Source organism: Natrix helvetica, assembly GCF_964273705.1.
Source record: "Natrix helvetica genome assembly, chromosome: 1".
Taxonomy (NCBI): domain Eukaryota; kingdom Metazoa; phylum Chordata; class Lepidosauria; order Squamata; family Natricidae; genus Natrix; species Natrix helvetica.
In genome coordinates, this window is record NC_138548.1 from 270,448,197 (window position 1) to 270,466,333 (window position 18,137).

Genomic DNA, 18,137 nt, shown 5'->3' on the forward strand with positions numbered 1-18,137 from the left:
TTCCAGCTATTTTGTGTCTGTGTGAAATGCTTCCTCTAAAATTATCATAATTCAGCCACTTCATTCATCTGTGTCTGGATTTGGATGTACTTTTGTTTTTCAGAAAAAATAAACAGTAACACTTGTTTTGCCTGTTTAAGTCAAATAAAGAATGGGCTCTGAAAGTTAGTTTGGATTTGTGTTTTAACATATTGAAACTTTGAATACATTATTTTGCTGGCAAAAAGAATCCTATAACAAAACATATTACTCTCTATTTTAATAGCTTTTATGTAAATTACTAATCTTGTATTAGTTTAATGCTGTGCAGATTTGAAATGACTTCTTAGTTTTTCACTCAGTCATTTAAATATCCACTCTGTGTAGAGTTTGAATTATGAATTCACATAGGAAGAACACAATAAATGGATTGCTGTATGAATTAAATTGGAGTTATTATTCAAGCATAAAGAAATAAAAGAAAATCTACAGAAAGAAAACTATCTATTTCCAACATTTCATAATGCTTCCTCAGCATACTTTCTGAATTCAATGAAAGGGCATGGAAAAATAGGTAGCCGCCTACTTATGATAGGAATAGCAAAAGCACTTAGACTTATACATCACTTCACAGTGCTTTACAGTCCTCTCTAAGCAGATTACAGAGTCAGCATATTGCCCCCAACAATTTGGGTCCTCATTTTACTGACTTCGGAAAAATGGAAAGCTGAGTCAACCTTGAGCTGGTGAAGATTGAATTGCTGGCATTTGGTAGAATTAGCCCGCAATACTGCAGTCTAATCACTGCACCACCACGGCTCTTATCATCACAATAAAGGCAAGCATTTCAGTTGCTTAGCCAGTCATTTGTTAAGTGAGTCACATCTAATTTTATGGATTTTTTTGTGACAGTTAAGTGAATCTCGGCAGTTGTTAAGTCAATCGTGCAATAATTAAGCAAATCCAGCTTCCTTATAGACTTTGCTTATGGGAAATTGACTGAGGAAGTTGCAAATGGTGATCACACCACCATGGGATGCTGCAGCTGTCATAGATACATGTTGGTTGCCAAGTGCTTGGGTTTTGATCATGGGACTGTGGGGAGCCTGCAACGACTGTAAATAGTAGGTCTTAAGTCACTTTTTTCAGTAACATCATAACTTTGAACAGTTGATAAACAAATGGTTGTAAGTCAAGGCTACCAATAGAATTTGACTAGATTTTCCACAACTTTTTGTTCATTTTCATGGAAGTTATTCACTGCTTCAGCATCAAATGCGGCAATATTGCCTGGGGAAGCAATCTTGCACTTTGTATTCTGAAGAGGCAGATTTAAACCCCCTTTAGTAGATTGAAATTGAGTGGTACAAAAAAGTGACACTTTTTATCATTTCTACAAGAGCATAACGATAGTTCTAATAAACAGCAATTAAAAGTGGGGAAAAGTGAAATGAAGCACACAGCATGTCAGCATAGCATACCTTTGAGTGCCTACTTTTATTTTCACTACATTTTGTTTGTAAGGAGAAAAGTTGTATGCGGAAGGGTAGTGCGGTATTGATCGCCTAATTCCAAGGGGCCACAGCATGCCTCTCATTTTCTTAACTGGAAGTCAGACCACAGACTGATGTGATCCATGACTGGTATAGGATTGGGATGGAACATTCCATGATGCATTCCATGTTGCATAATCCTCTCTAGAATGGATTGTGACTCTCCACTTAACTCTTCTTTTCCTCATATTTAGGCTGGTGGTTTGTAAGTACATTGGACGAACAAGGATGGGTTCCCGCAACGTGCCTAGAAGTCCAGGATGGTGCCCAGGATGAATTTTCAATGCAAACTGAAGAAGGTGGGAGTAGATCAAAATACTTTCAGATTAGCCCCAAATTGTTTTGTATTATAGGTTGGGGGGGGCTTGGAGCCCATATACAATATTCAGGATAATGTTCAGAGAGGAAATACACTAAATACTTAAGTGCCAAGAGAGTACTTCCAAGGGAATCCCTATATGGTGGGATTTTTGGCCCATAGCAAGTTCTCGTGAAGATTGACATCATTTAGTTTGATTTTTTTGACAGAGGAGGCTGGTTTGTTAGGGGCTCCTTCCTCATAAGCTTTCGCACTCAAGTGCTTTTCCATTCAAAAGTCCATAGAAAGCCCAGCCTCTGTACAGGTAGACCTTGACTTACAACCACAATTGAGCCCAAAATTTCTGTTGCTAAGTTAGACATTTGTTAAGTGAGTTTTGCCCAATTTTACAACTTTTCTTCCCACTGTTGTTAAGTAAATCCCTGCACTTGTTAAATTAGTAATATGGTTGTTAAGCAAATCTGGCTTCCCGATTGACTTTGCTTGTCAGAAGGACACGAAAGGTGATCCCATGGCCCTAGGACACTGCAACCATCGTAAATGTGAGTCAGTTGCCAAGCATCTGAATTTTGATCATGGGGATGCTGCAACGGTTGTAAGTAAAAAATGACCATAATCACTTTTTTAGTGATGTTGTAACTTTGTAACAGTCACTAAACAAACTGTTGTAAGTCAAGGACTAGCTTTATTAACGCTCACGTGAATTCCAGAAAACAAATAATAAAAACAAAAACAAATGAATAGTTCATGCTTATCCCAGGGCATAGAATCTGAACAATAGTTATACTCGGGTAACTCTGAAAACATAGAAAAAACTCCAGTGGCCTCAACGACTCTCTAAAAAGAATGCAAATGACTGGCTGTCTGCAAGGAAGATAAATCCTTCCCTTCCCTACCATTGAGTCAGAGCTGAAGAAGCTTCTTGGAATGAGAAGAAAAACGTCTTCCAAAAAAAACTAAAGTCCAGGTGCCTCTTGAAAAAACATCTTTGGGGCAACCATGACCAGGATGACTGAAAATCTCCATAGACACTTTGAATAGAAAGTTTTTTAAAACTGCTTTTGAAGGCAATTTCTAAAGTAACCCATATTTCCATGAAGAATGCATGTGAACGTGAATTATGAATTGAGTGACAACTTTTTTTAATGGACTGATACGGAGGAGGGCATCTTTTGTTGAGGAAATTCAGCAGCGAATAAGAGTTTATTCTATTAAGGAATAAGGGAGTAAAGTCCTAATAACAAAACTTATTAAAGTGATGCAAATGTTAGAAATTGCAGTGGAGGTTTGATTCGCTGACTACAAGGTCAGTTGCATTGAGGGTGGCTAAAACTAAAGTTTTACTTTAATTATTGTTTTAAATTTTAAAAAACCCGAGATGCATTTTAGTGCACCCTTTTAAATCAAATTGCTCAAGTCTCTGCCATGTACCTGGGAGAAAACAAGATGTATGTATATACTCTAAACCACCTTGTATGCTAACTGAGATGTATTTAATCATTGCTTAGTGTGGTATATGGATCATGTCATTGTTAACCTTATTATAGCATTAAATCTTCTTTTTAAAAAGGTAAACTTTCCCCTCCTTATATCCTGTTTTGTGCCTTTCCTGCTTCCCCAACATGCTCATCTCAGTCTCATGGAGATACTGGTCTCTTCCCAGACATGTGGGTCGCCGTCGGACTCTTGGGGACTTGTACACCAGTGGATGGGGTCAAGGTGGATGTTGTGGAGATGTCTTTGTGCTTTCTTCTGTGGTTTGGACTATCTTTCTCTATGTTTGCATGTGCTGTCCACTGTGACCTATTGTTGCATGCAATTTGTTTCTTATTGATATCCAGAGTGTCTATTTCCTTAATACATTGCTTAGTGTAACTGTTAAATCTGCTTACACTTCAGTATGTGTATCTTCCTTTCCATTCCCTTGAAACTACTTGAGTCCCTGGTTATGACAATTTCTACTCTTGGGTATATTGTATTTTATTTGATCCTAACCAAATTTGAATGCATTTTTATCTTTTTAAAAAAAAAATCTGCATGTTAAATGCCAACTCCATCAGCCACTTAATTACTGGGACTGAAACAGACATCATAAGGTCCATGGGAGAAGGCAAATTCTCACATATTGCAATGCTTGTTGCAGCCTTAAAAGTTATCAGCATCATTTCCCCCACTCTATCTCAACCTATCCCATTCCCCCAAAGCTGTTATAATTTGAAATGTTTTTTAAAAATATAAAGATGCATTTAAAGTCACATTTATTTTGACCTTAAATTGGCTTTTTTTACAGACCATTGAATATATTTCAAATAGATCTAGAAAGGGGAAAAGGTCCATATAGAACTACTGGATGTGGCAGTAGTTCTGTATGTGAGGCACTTCAAAGCATCAAATAATTGTCACTGTAGTAAGATTTGTTTGTGTTCAAATGATCATTTTTGCTAACACTCTATTGAAGGGCTTCTAAATTCTTTTCAACCTGCAACTAAAACAATTGCCCATAATTACCTGTCACCCACTTTAGCCATTGCCTAAAATTTAAAAAATGATTGAAAGCATGTTTCTTCTCAAATTTTCTTTATCAAGATTTATTGAAAAGAAAGGAGCAGGGTTATAAAAATTACAATTACTGAACTGTTTCCCAATCAGAACAATATATGCCTATTAGGACAAACTCTTTTTCCTTTTTTTTCCTAAATAGTCTTCCTGTGATGCGGTATTCAGTAAGAAATTGTTTGCCATCCTGACATTTTAAATCACCTCTTTCACAGTCTATTGGAATTAGCCATGTTAACTCTGCCTGACGGGAAGTGAAGCCAAAGCATCTGGATGGGAGCAATTTGTTTCTGCTGAACATGTAACTCTTGCAAATCCAAAATGCTTACCTCTAAAATGGCCGTTGAAGTTCTATCGTAAAATACCCTGATCTGTTAACAGCATCACAAGTAGAAAAGTTTTGATGAAATGTCAGAGTCTGCTGCCAATGGCTTATCTGTATTAAAATGATTTCCGTTGAATTGATTCCAAACTATACGCTGGACATATGTAGAAATGGGAAAGCAATGTGAGATGTTGAGGAGCACTCAGCACAGATAGTAAAATCTTTTAAAGATGTTAGCTGACATCATTTGTAAGGCTTATATTATATACTCTATGGATGTTCGTTATGAGATCATCTTTCCTCCACTTTGTAAAGGAGAAGTGGCCCTTCTCCATTGATATAATGTTCTTGTACTTTAGCGTAACTGGTCCTTCATTTTCCCTTTTAGAGTTTTACAGTAAACTATCTTTGAACTGAATCTGAACTTCTCTAAAAAACGATAGTATTTGCATAACAGGCCATTTACAGGTTCATTTCCTACAGAATAACCTAAGAATTGGGCATTAGTAGTTGATGGAGATAAAGGAAGGTTTTGCATTATGTGAAAGATTTAATTGTGAGTTCTTTGGAAGAAGAAATAATTTCCCGAGAAAGCAACTTAACATGGGCCAGCAATTACTGCAGCTATGACAAACCTACTCCCATGATACCTTAGGGGAAATGATGACCCAACTGCGTAGTATTTCAGCCTACAAGAGCTATGTCTCTTATTCCATTGTTCACATGAATAGTTCATTTGAATGAACTGTCATTGGTTCTGTTAAGATTGCTAAAATGACATCTGTAGTGAAGCATCTAGTAGTTTGTAGCTGACACTTGGAATAAATGAAAAAAAATAGATCATGTAGAACTGGTTTGGTCATCTGTCAAACAAAAAAACCTATCATCACATTATTTTCTGGATTGTCAGTTTCCATAAATGACCATTTTTGTGTTCCTGCTTCAATTAGAAAAAAGAATGCAGAGTTCCTTGGGAGTCATTGTGGGGCTGGATTAGACTTTTATTATAAATTATGAAAATCTGTATTTCAAAGGTGATGTTGAGCCTTTGGTGAGCCTTTGGGTCAAAAGGACAGAATCAACCAATATTCAGTAGATTCGACTCTATTGTGGAATAACAACGATCAGTTGATTCCACTGTATTGGGAGGGCCAGTTTACTGTGCTAAATTATCTAAAATGTACGGACTATCAGTTTGTTTCTGGTTTTTTTTTTTTAAATGATGTCTTCCAAATTATTATTTACCTTTTTTCCCGTCTCTCTCTTTTTCTCTTTCTCTCTTTTACTGCTATATTTCTCTTTGAATAGAGAAGTATATGGTGATCTACCCATATGCTGCTCGGGATCAAGATGAAATAAACCTGGACAAAGGAGCTACTGTGGAGGTGATCCAGAAAAATCTGGAGGGATGGTGGAAAATCAGGTATATTTCCAGACATGATTCAAAAGGCATTAATAGGAAATAGACACTTTAGATCACAAGACCCAAATTATTCCATTGTTTTTGCAGTTTACTTCAATGAAAGGATAGGGGAATAACTTTCAAGTACAGATAGTCCTCTACTTATAATAGTTCATTTAGTGATTGTTCAAAGTTACAATAGCACTGATAAAAGTGACATAATCATTTTTCAAACTTATGACAGTTGTTGCACACTCATGTGATCAAAATTTGGACACTTGGTAATGGATTCATATTTACGATGGTTGCAGTGTTTGAGGATTATGTGATTCACCTTTTACAACCTTCTGACAAGCAAAGTCAATGAGGAATCCAGATTTCACTTAACAACTGCAGTGGTTCACTTAACTGTGGCAAGAAAAATCGTAAAATGGGACAAAGTTCACTTTAAAATGTTTCACTTAGCAACAGAAATGTTGGGCTTAGTTGTGTTCGTAAGTTGAGGACTACTTGTATAGAGATAGGAATTCTATCACATTTATCCTGCTTCAGAAAAATAAATAATAATTCTGATTTTAGAAGAAAAGTAGTAGGTATACAATCTATATCCTGCTCAGCTTAGTATAGATTCTAGAACCATATCCCCTAAACTCAAAAAGACTATATTTTGCTTTTTAAAAAATAAGAAAAATCACCAGGACAGATCCTCTCACACATGTTAAAGTTGTATTTGCATCCTTCCCCCCACCAAAAAAAAAAAAAAGTATTTGTGATGGAAAACTTCAACATAGGCTTCCAGAATGTGTTATTGGATGAACCTTCATCTAAGTCTTGTTATTACAAAAGCCTTGTGATTGGTTGATAATTAGCACCAGTTAATCAGTTTGATATCTGTTCTAATCATGTTAGCTACCCTGCTTTATGCTGGGCCATCTTGCAAAGGAATGCAAAAGAGAAGAGATTCCCATGTGCTGGGAAATTTTGCTACGCTCATCCATTCACTTCCGAAGATTATCCCAACATTGCACATTACAAAAAAAATTGTACTTTTGTCTTCACAACAGTCTTGGGCACCTTTATGTGAAACAGTTGGTAAAAATTAAGCAGGCTTACAAGTAGAGATGTTTACTTATTGTTAAGAACTTGCAAGTTACCCAGCATTTTGGGAAAGCATGTGCCAGATATCTCCAAGCAAACTAATAATTTTAAAAAAAGGTTTAACATTCTGATTCAGATCATCATCTTAAAACTGAATTTGGAACTCTGGTTTTGCTTTCGGGCATTGCTGTGGACGGGATTGCCTATGTTGGGAATTTGTTGACCATAGTAAAACAACTACACAAGATGAATGGTTAGATTTGGGAGATTCCATTCTATCCCATATAATGAACGTACGTGTATTTGCAGAGCTGAAGAGGTAGAAGACCTGACTCATACAATATTCAATTGCTGTCTGTATAAGGGGGTGAGAGATAAGTACCTTGATCCGTGCATTAAACGTATGGCCCAGTGGGAGGTCCATATTAAAACAACATAACTCATGTGTGGTTAGAATTTGAAAACAACATTTAATACAGCAGTTTCTTACTAAAATGGCCCGACTGAGATTGGCATATGTGGGTAGATTGCAGGGGTGACACCGAAATAGAATTTTATGTCATTTTTGTTCCATTTTACATATTATGGATTAAATTATTGTATTTTATCCTATAACAATTGTATTTTACCCCACTCTTATTTTAAATTGTTTGTATAGGATGTTATTGGTAATATGTGTCTGAACCTTGTACATTGATGTGGCCTATAGGCTAATCAATAAAGCTAATCAAATTAGACAAGAGATCAGATGATTTCTATTTCTTTAGATATCAGGGTCAGGAAGGCTGGGCCCCAGCATCTTACCTGAAAAGAGGGAGCGGAGACCTACTTACATCAAAACTGGGATCTGCAGCTTCAGCCCATTCACCCGCCTTAGATATGGATGGGCTTTCTCGTCAGCAGAACTCCCCAGGTCGAGACAAGGATGGACTGAGTAATCAAAGAGATGGAAGATATGATGGCCGCCCATTGCCCAACGTGGACCTCCAACGAAGTAAGTTGGGAACAATGAAGGAAGTGTTTAATGCTTTTTGAAGCAAATTGGTCAGTCAGGTAAAAACAAGAAATCTTCATGGTTCTAGAGCTGGGTTATCCATTTTTCTTTGAACCAAGCGTTGCATTTTGCTTTTGACTGGCATGCGGGGGTTCTTGCAGTCCAATGATAATTAAGTCAGAACAAGTAGTAAATTTCAACTAGTTTTAAATTTACACCAATTTAAATGGTCTTGGAAATTTTAAATTTACACCAATTTAAATGGTCTTGGACTAGTTAATCTAATTGCACCCAAAGCATTCAATAAATTTTCCATCCTGGCATGGTTTTCTTGATAGGATAAAGTTAAGGTTAGTGTATAACATTTTAACAATCTTTATATTAGAAGTGACATATTGAGTATACGGAACAGATATTTTATTGATAACTCAAAGCAGCATACATACCTAATCCTTCTTTGTCCTCCTGTTTTCCCCCACAACAATAATCCTGTGAGATAGGTTGTGCTGAGAGAAAATGAGTGGCCCAAAATTATTTTATTTTTCCTTACAGCTTTTATTTTGCTAAAAAATTATTTAATAAAAATTATTAAGACAAATGAATGAATTTTCTATCCTCTTAAGGTAAAAAAATTCATTTAATGATACCATTTGGTATTATTTTCTGAATTTCATGCATTCCTGTTGTACGGGTAGCCCCTCAGGTTACAACAGCAATTTGAACTGGGAACTCCCTTGTTAAACAATGGGGTCATAGAGGGCAATGTCATGTGACTGCATTACTTACCAGTGGCAATTTCAACAGTCCTGATTGCCATTGTTAAACAGGGACCACGCGGGTCAGTAAGTAAGGACCTAATGTGAACATGACTTTTGACTTCTTGCCAGCTTCCCCAGGACAACCTATAGAGTATGAAGGTATTTTATGGTTCTGGACTCCAGTTGTGTCTCTCTAATGCTAAATCCTCGCCCTTCCCAAATTTTTGTTCCTTTGTTGGAGAATTGGTTGGGACATAGGTAATAAATCTGTCCTTTATCTGGGATGGCTGAATGTTAACTCTACGAGGTAGACCAGGCTAAGAAACAAATGCCATTTACCTTAGGACTATTTTTATTGCAACTGCACATCTTGCATGTCTAACTGTGTTGTTCCCCCCTGCCCCCTGCCCTTTTCATGTGAACAAGGGAGGGGCTCATTCTTTTGTTGGTTGAGGCTCAAACCCTGCTTATCTGACCATTGCCTTGGTAGTAGCTTTTCCTCCTATCCTTGAAGACCATTCCCTCAAACATTTGTAATGGATGTCTGGATAGTACATGTTCCCATCAAGGGACACAAGCATTCCACTGTTCCTAAGTTGTCTATGAAGGAAAACCTCATCTGCTTTCTTTCTCCATTCCTTATCCCCTTTCCCACCCTGCCTGTGTGGAACTGAATGGAGTGCTCAGGGCAACTGACCCAAGATCTACTAAAACCTTGATTAGATGAGTCATCCTTGAGATAGAAATGAATCAAGAAGGCTGCCAGGGTGTGGCTCATGGGGGAAAGCAAATAGAAAATATGTACTTTCTCGGACTAGAATACAGGGAGTCCTCAATTTACAACGGCTCATTTAATGACTGTTCAAAGTTACAATAGCACTGATAAAAGTGTCATGAATGTTTTTCGCACTTATGACAGTTGTTGCAGCATCCCCACTGTCACGTGATCAAAATTCAGACACTGCATCAGATTCATATTTAATATTTAAGATGGTTGCAGTGTTTCTGGATCATGGGATCACCTTTTACAAACTTCTGATAAAGTCAATGAGGAATCCAGATTTCACTTAACAACTGCAGTGGTGAAGTGGTGCAGTGTCCTGAGGCCATGTGATACTTTTTGTGGCCCCCTGATAAGCAAAGTTCAATGGGAAAGCCAGATTCTCTTAACAACCATCATGCTAACTTAATAACTGCAGTGATTCACTTAGCAACTGTGGCAAGAAAAGTGGTAAAATGGGACAAAGACCACTTAACAAATGTCTTGCTTAGCAACAGAAATGTTGGGCTCAGTTGCGGTCGTACGTTGATGGGGGGTTGTTCCCAAGCGTTTTCTGAAACACCTGCTGATAACTTTGAAGCACATTTAAATGCTTGTTTTGACAGAGTCACCAAAGATGAGGCAAAGACCCCCTCCTCGTCGAGATCTCACAATAGTAAGTGTTGCTTCCCAATGCATTTAAGTAGCCAGAAAACAACTAACCACATGGAATGAAAGACATTGGGAAGATAAAAGCCTTGCTGCCTCTTTTATGTCTGCATAAATCCGCATGTGCGAAGCATTTTTATAGTATTGTCAGTTAAGGAGGAAATTGGCATGTCTAACTTACTTTTCCCTTTAAAAATAGGGGGAGTAAATAAAGTCCAATGTGGTGTGAGCTTTGTTCCCAAGGCATTTTGTTGGGTGGGATGCAATCACTGTTTTCACTTGTGGGACTTGGATAGTTGTCATAGCAAGAAGTCTGTTTCTGGAATTTGTACTTGCAATCAAACGGATAGCATGGGGATTTTTCCAACATTGAATAACTTTATACCCCAGACCCCACTTTTATTCCTACTTAGATTTGCTTCTAAGCAGTACCGAAAAGCTGATTTTCTATAAACACACAACTTTGATTTGATAGGAATTGACTGAAGGAACATTTTGTCTCTTGTTCTGCAGAGGCTCTGCTGAAAAATAGGTTGTCATCTCCTTGGGCTCACTTGCTATGTGACTCTGCAGATCCTGCAGATGGAGGCTGGAATGCCTAATGTGTAAAGAATTGCTTTTTTGTGGATGGGAGATGACTAATGCATATTTATAATATTCTTGCAATAGCCACGATGTGTCAATCTGCCAAAGCCTCCAGTGCCCCCACAGGTGGAAGAAGAGTATTACACTATCGCTGATTTCCAGACCATCATCCCTGATGGGATCAGCTTCCAGGCAGGACTGAAAGTAGAGGTGAGACTAAATCTTGTCAGGCCATCTCCATAATCCTTGGCTTCTTCCACAAAGCTTTCTTTAAAACTTGCTCTATACCCATGATGATGAACCTACGGCATGTGTGCTGAAAGTGTCACGCAAAGCCATCTCTCCAGGCATGCCAGCCATCACCCATCGCTCTTCCAGGTCCCGGCACACACATGCATGCCAGTCAGCTGGTCCGCAGGAGTGCCAGAAACTGGAAGAGCAGCTGCCTGGTGCTCATGCACATTGGCCAGCTGGTCACATGCGCATGTATGCCAGAAACTGGAAGACCAGTTGGCATATGTGCCGGGGAATTGCTCTTCCGGTTTCTGGCATTCCCATGCTTGCATGCCAGAGAGCTGCTCTTCCGGTTTCTGATATTTCCCCACCCGTGTGTGCTCCCATTTCGGCACTCGGTGTCGAAAAGGTTCACCAACATTGATCTATACCTTTTACAATGGTAGAGTATTGTCAGCTAACCCAGTTCTAATAAGCTATGTGTTGTGATTTTAATCATAGTTTTCTAAAGAAGTTTTTCTTCATTGCAACTGTTCCCATCTCAACTACTTGAGTCAGAAATATATTCTAGGAATCGAGATGCTGCTTCTCTCCACTTAAATTTGATAAGAATAGAAGATGTTTGAACAAATCAAAGTGGAAAAGTTTGATCCAACAGAACGTACTACTAAGATTCTACTTAGATCCATGCCCTTATGTGACTTCATAAATACAAGAATGATGGTTATTCTCCTTGACTTCAACCAGTAGCTCTCGGGAACGATGCATTACAAGAAAGTCAAATTTTCTGTGCTCCCATTAAACGTATTTTTAACTTGAGGAAGTGGAGACCTTATCTTTATCTGTCCTCTGTGCACTACTAAATTATAGGACAATGTCCTCTTATCAACATATTCCTGGTTTTAAAATCCAGAAGTGTATTTCCTATTCAGGCTATGCACATTTGTAGATGGCTCAATACTGACATCTAGTGACTATTTATTTTCTTGTTATATCAGAGTTTCTTGTACCATTTATAGAAGTCATTTGGGATCAATTGTTTGGATGCCCTGCCTATGCTTAGATAGATAATCATTCAGGAAAACCATTTATTTCATGATCAATAGCATGAATCATCTGGAAATGCTTGATTCTCTCTTGGGCTTGCATGAGAACTTTGGTCATGCCCTATATTGTACAAAAGCTAAATATGCTCCTCTGAACCTTCAGATGCCCAGATGGATTCAGTGGCAATCATTCTATCAAGCATAATTTAAAAGTGAACACAAGAAAGATACAAATTTTATCAGCTACTTAGTAATAATTTTAGCTGACACATGCTAACAATCATGTCTTTGTTAAATATTATTTAAGCTGTAGAGAACAAAATGGCACCAAATTGATAATCTAATCTTTTATTATCTTAGGTCAGTGTTGTAAAGTTAGAATCAATTAAATAGAAAACAATCTCTGTTCATGATGTGAATTTTTGGTTGTTGTTCAGTTGTGAAGTTGCTAAGACTCTTCACAATCGCATGGACCATAGTACACCAGCCTAAACTCTTGCCCAGTGCTTCAATGACAGCATATAACCATCTCATCCTCTGCCATCCCTTTCTCCTTTTGCATTCAATATTTCTAACATCAGGGTCTTTTCCAATGAGTCCTCTATTCTTGTTTGATGGCCAAAGTATTCAAGCTTCAACTTCAGTATCTGTCCTTCCAAAGGACAGTCAATGTTGATTTCCTTTAGGATCGACTGATCTGATCATACTATATATTCATTTTCAGCCCACAGACTCATCACTGTAAACTATCTTGATAGTAGTTTTTCGGTGATGAATCTGTAGGCTAAAAATAGATGGCTACTTGTCTGTTATGTGAAATATGAGGGTGGGAAAAAAACAGTCAAAATCTTAATGCTAAACTTAATCTCAAAAGTTTTAGGCAATGCAGTTGTTATAAAGTTCTAAAGAATGGTGGCTTTATTTCCTTCTCCAGGTAATTGAGAAGAACCTAAGTGGTTGGTGGTATATTCAAATTGAGGAGAAGGAAGGCTGGGCACCGGCTACTTTCATTGACAAATACAAGAAAACTAGCAATGCGTGTAGACCTAATTTCTTGGCCCCGTTACCAAATGAGATGGCACAGCTACGGCTTGGTGAAAGCACAGCAGAGAACAGCTCTAATGGAGATCCTGCTGGGCCATCTCGACCTCTGCCTGAAGCACCACCTAATGGTATTGAATATGGAATCAAATGGAAAGGAAAGGAGATGTCCCAAGATGCTTTGCCTGAGAACAGTGATGCTTCTTTGTGTGTTGGATATGAAGAAATAGGTGATCAGGATATGGAAGAGAAACCAAGTCTCCCTCCAAGAAAGGAATCCATAATTAAATCAGAAGAAGAATTAATGGAAAGGCAAAGGTTGGAGCCGCGGCCACCTCCAAAACCTCCTGGCATGATTTTACCTGTAGTTCCCCCAAAACAGATCGTGCCTCCAAGGGACAAGAAGCCAGAGCTCAAAACAGAGAAGGGAAAATTGTTCCAGTTGAAAAATGAAATGGGTCTTGAGTGTGGACATAAGATTTCTCCAAAAGAAATAAAGAAGCCTAACCTCCGGCCCACGGTCAAGCCAACGAAACCAAAGATGGAGCCCCCAGAGGATAAGCCTGAAGCAGCTACCCTAAACCTTTTTCTGAAATCAAAACCTCAGGTCAAACCGAAGCCAGCACCTGCTCCTAGAACAGATCCTCCTCAGTCAGAGAACAAATTAGATCTTTGCAACCTGAGGAGCAAACTCAAGCCTGCAAAGGCTCCAGAGAAGCTGTCAGAGCAGGATGCTGTGATTAACGAGAGTGCCTTCAGTAACAGTGGACTTCCAGTAGAATCTTCTGTCAAATCTCAGGAAAAGCCCAACATGGAGATTAGGCCTCCCTCTAGACCTGACAGCCAAATCTTTAAGGAAGCTCCTTTCCCCAAAGTTCCTGTGGGTTCATCAAAGCCAGGTGAAAATGAACCCAAGAGCAGCTTTCCAGTACCTAGGGAACCCCCTCAACGTCCAGTAGTACCTCCCAGAAGGCCTCCACCTCCTAAGAAATCAAGTGTGCCAGCACCCTCAGCTTCATTTGCCCCACCTGCAGAACATAAAGTCCCACAGAAGGAAGTGCCTGAAGTTCGAGCTATCCCAGTGTCTGGTAGACCAATATTGGTTCCACCAAAAGCCAAAGCCTTCCTGCCATGTCCTGGCCAAGAGGAAACCAAAACAAAAAGCAGCTTAGGCCAAAAGTCATTGCCCAAGCCCGTGGAGAAGGAAAGATTATCCATTCCAATTACCAACCTGGATGTCTCCAAAGAAGCCCTCTACGTGGCCGTGGCAGATTTTGAAGGAGATGAAGAAACTAGCAGTTTTAAAGAAGGGACTGTTTTTGAAGTCCGTGAGAAGAATAGCAGTGGCTGGTGGTTTTGCAAAGTCCTCACAGCAGGGCCGTGTTGGGAAGGCTGGATTCCTTCCAATTATCTCCGAAAAAAGCCATAGTCCTGTTGTTGCTTTTGCATTACAGCAGCTCAACAAGCCCCATTTTAGTACTGCAATATTTAATTAGCTTATTTATAGTTCTTCATAAGGCCAACTCTATTAGAAACAACAAAAAGCAAAGTGTCTGGGATACCAAACATTCCAATTTGGGTATGTCTCCAAAATGAATTGCAAGAGGAAACATGCTGTTGTGTACTAGCATACCTAGGCTATTCTTCCTTCTGTAGGTAATTCATTTCTTGAACAATTTTCACAGAAAAAAAGGAAAGTGAGAAAGAGAGCCACTTTTTCAGCGTCATGTGCCATTTAACGTCACTAAATATAATCATGAGCTAAGAAGCTTCATGACAAGGAGAATATATAAGTAATACGATTCCATAATAGGTACTTAGGTGCAAAGAGCTATCCCAGTTGTTGTTGTTCATTATTTTAGTCTTCTGCCTCTGTATGTTCCTCTGATATGAACAATGCCTCTGCCATAGCTCCCCTTTATATGACAGCCAGTGTTTTTTATGTAAGCATCATGTTTGAAGATTTGCTATTGAAGTTCAATGTACTCTCTGCAACGCAGATCTCCGTCTCACTTGGATTTCTCGGTATCTTAATCTCGTTTCAGTAAATGTCGAGGGCATGGCGTACAGGTTATCCATGTCCATATGTTTGGTGCTGCATCTTTGAGACTAGCTCTACCAAACTTTTATCTACATCTGCAAATAACTCTTCTGACCCTTCTAGATTTGGGCCCATCTTTTCTAAATCTAGAAGATAACAGAATGGGAACCCTCCAGGTTCAAACTCAGTCTTTCTCAGAAAGTCTTTAATGTTAAAGTTGAACTAAAGGAAATTTACAAAGCATTTACCTCAGCCTGTTGTCTCTTCCTCATATATTTTACTGTGAGAGCTTTTTCAGAAAGCTTGGTTTCCTACTTTTGTGTTTCTTTAGAATGCAAACTAAATTGGCAATGTCTTTTGAAACATGCAACCAGGCTAAAAGAATGGCACACTCTTAAGAGCTATGTGAATTGTTTGAATTATCTTAGGCAAAGTCCTGTTTAAATCCTGGTCAACTAGTGACAGATTATGGCAATTGTAGCGAGGTGAACTGGATCTAGAAATGCATGATGTCAAGAACCATTTAATAAGACATATTTCAATTTTGGAGCTACAGCCAAGAGGCAGAATATTCATAAATATGAAGATTAACTGTGTGGAACTCGTTCTACTAAATATGCAGAGGCCTACTCATTTCTGTATACTTAAATGGACAAGCATGATTAAAATAAATATGCTTGCCTTTTTTTCTTTTTTTATTTCATACATAGAAATATGTGAAATGAGAATATGCCAAAAAGTGATAGCTTCTCATTTATAGCAGTGACATTTTTTAAACAATTGATGATGCAGAGATTTTAACTACATTTTCAGTAATTCTCAGTTACAGTATGATTTGAGGGTGTAGGTAGAATCTGCTATGCAGAAATTAACCGTACAATTTGTGTTGAAAAGATTTTACAGGAAAGGGGAAAAAAATACTAGTTTTAAAAAGGCAATACAGCATTTGTGTTACAGGAATTTGCCTAGTGAGCTCCCATGAGCCGAATCTCACTAATTTCCTGAAATTAAAATAGCTTAAGTCCAGCTCTAAAATTTGCCTGTAAAAATCAGTTCTTGGAGTTTAAGTGGCTGCATTTTTCTCAAAGACAGGTCAGTCTGATTATTACTTAGACAGATTCAGGATATTAATAATAGTAATATATTCATCTGTCCATTAATTAGACATGAGCTCAAGAGAAGTCATTCTGAGAGAGATCCTGCTACATAAAAGTAGAAATCTTACTTTTTATTTATCCTGATTGACTTTGCTCTAATTTTACCATCAGTCTCTTACTACTGTTAAGCAGTGGTTGAACCATTTGCTATTCTGCAACTTTTGTTCAATACCTAACTATACCTTAGTTCCCTTCTTGGGACTATTCAGTATGTGTGGTCTAGGGACATTACAATGTTCATTTCAGAATCTTTGCCTGTATAATTAAATAATTTGTATTAAAATACATGTTTTTTGTACAGTATTATTTACCCATCTCTAATCCTAGCTCTTTTCCTTTGCCCTATTCCTAAAAACGAAGACATTCCTAGAGTAGAAAGGATTAAAAAACATTTCTAGTATTTCTTGTTGCTTCCATATTTCTTTCTTGAGAAAACTTTGATCAGAAAATGGACTGAAGGATCAGGATGATCTGGGTTAATAAAGCACTCTGATTGAAAGGAAGCCATTACATTACACATCCGTGCCTCATTTTGTATATTACATAGGATAGAAGCAATTACGAAGACCTGATTTGCTGGGATATGGGAAGTGTTGTTGAGCTAATATTTGCCTCAATGCTTTTGTTGCCTTATACCAAAAGGTATATCATTCTGAAAAGGATAACCAGATGCCATAACATGAAACCTGCTCTGTTTACTTTCCAAGTTCACTGACCACATATCTGTTGGACTAAAGGATGTTCTTGTATTCCAGTTTCCTGGCCTTCTAACTGGGATGTTCTTCAATGGCCTTAGGCTCATCCGTGTCTTTAAAAGTCTGTTTTAATGTTTAATGTTATATATCAATCTGTATCAATCTGTACGTTAATTGGGTGGGATTTATGGGGAGGGGATTTTTTGACAACGGTAGACATAGCCTATGTAAAATTCATGCATACTTCCAGCATTAAAGGCCAGGTGATTGTGTTTTGTGTGTGTGTTTTTTAAGATAAAAAATAAAAAATAGGCTTGACTGGTTTCAAGCAGAACTGATACAATGTCTTTTAAAATTATTCTTCCATGTATATTTCTTGGTGTGTGTGCGCGCGCGTGCGCCCATGCGCATCTATGTGTTGGTTGCAATAACAAGACATAATTAGATAGTTGGGACGTGTTGCTATTTGTCATGAACATGATTTGCAGAGGTTCTAGAGGGTCTAGGATTACATTTTTAGGGATGAAGTGATGCTCTTCAAATGGTTTGTTCAAAAAAAAAAAGACAATATGAAATGGCTGCTTTGAAGAAGCCACAACATTGGAACCTCCATCAAGAAAATTGTAGTTGGGCCCTTCTTAAAATTATCACAGAACAGTGTTAACTAAAAGAACAGTGTGGACACTTCAGATTAAGTGGCATGGAAAAGACGGGGTTTTTTGCATTTGCAAATGATTCTACAGGTAGTGAATTCAGTTAAATTTTCAATAGGAAGTGCTGACAAACAATTTTGAAGATATAGTAGGTGGTTTGGAGAAAGATGAGGTATCTGTTTGTTTTTTTAGAGTTCACCACTACAAAATGAACTGCAAGTGAAAAGACAAGTGTCTATGGTAAAACATGCAAACATTTACAGTTTATGCCC

General features: G+C 38.1%; 1 protein-coding gene across 13 annotated transcripts in view; it reads left to right on the forward strand.

Annotated features, from left to right (window-relative positions):
- The window catches only part of SH3PXD2B (SH3 and PX domains 2B), a 134,737-nt gene extending 117,193 nt beyond the window's left edge, over nucleotides 1-17,544 (forward strand). For all 13 annotated transcript variants that reach the window (XM_081944515.1, XM_081944521.1, XM_081944518.1 and 10 more), the window contains 6 exons: nucleotides 1,727-1,831; nucleotides 6,041-6,155; nucleotides 8,000-8,226; nucleotides 10,371-10,420; nucleotides 11,083-11,208; nucleotides 13,213-17,544. In XM_081944515.1, the coding sequence (XP_081800641.1) occupies nucleotides 1,727-1,831; nucleotides 6,041-6,155; nucleotides 8,000-8,226; nucleotides 10,371-10,420; nucleotides 11,083-11,208; nucleotides 13,213-14,748 (2,159 nt within the window). In that variant the 3' untranslated portion in view covers nucleotides 14,749-17,544. The remainder of the gene's footprint in view (nucleotides 1-1,726; nucleotides 1,832-6,040; nucleotides 6,156-7,999; nucleotides 8,227-10,370; nucleotides 10,421-11,082; nucleotides 11,209-13,212) is intronic.
- The last annotated feature ends 593 nt before the right edge of the window (nucleotides 17,545-18,137 follow it).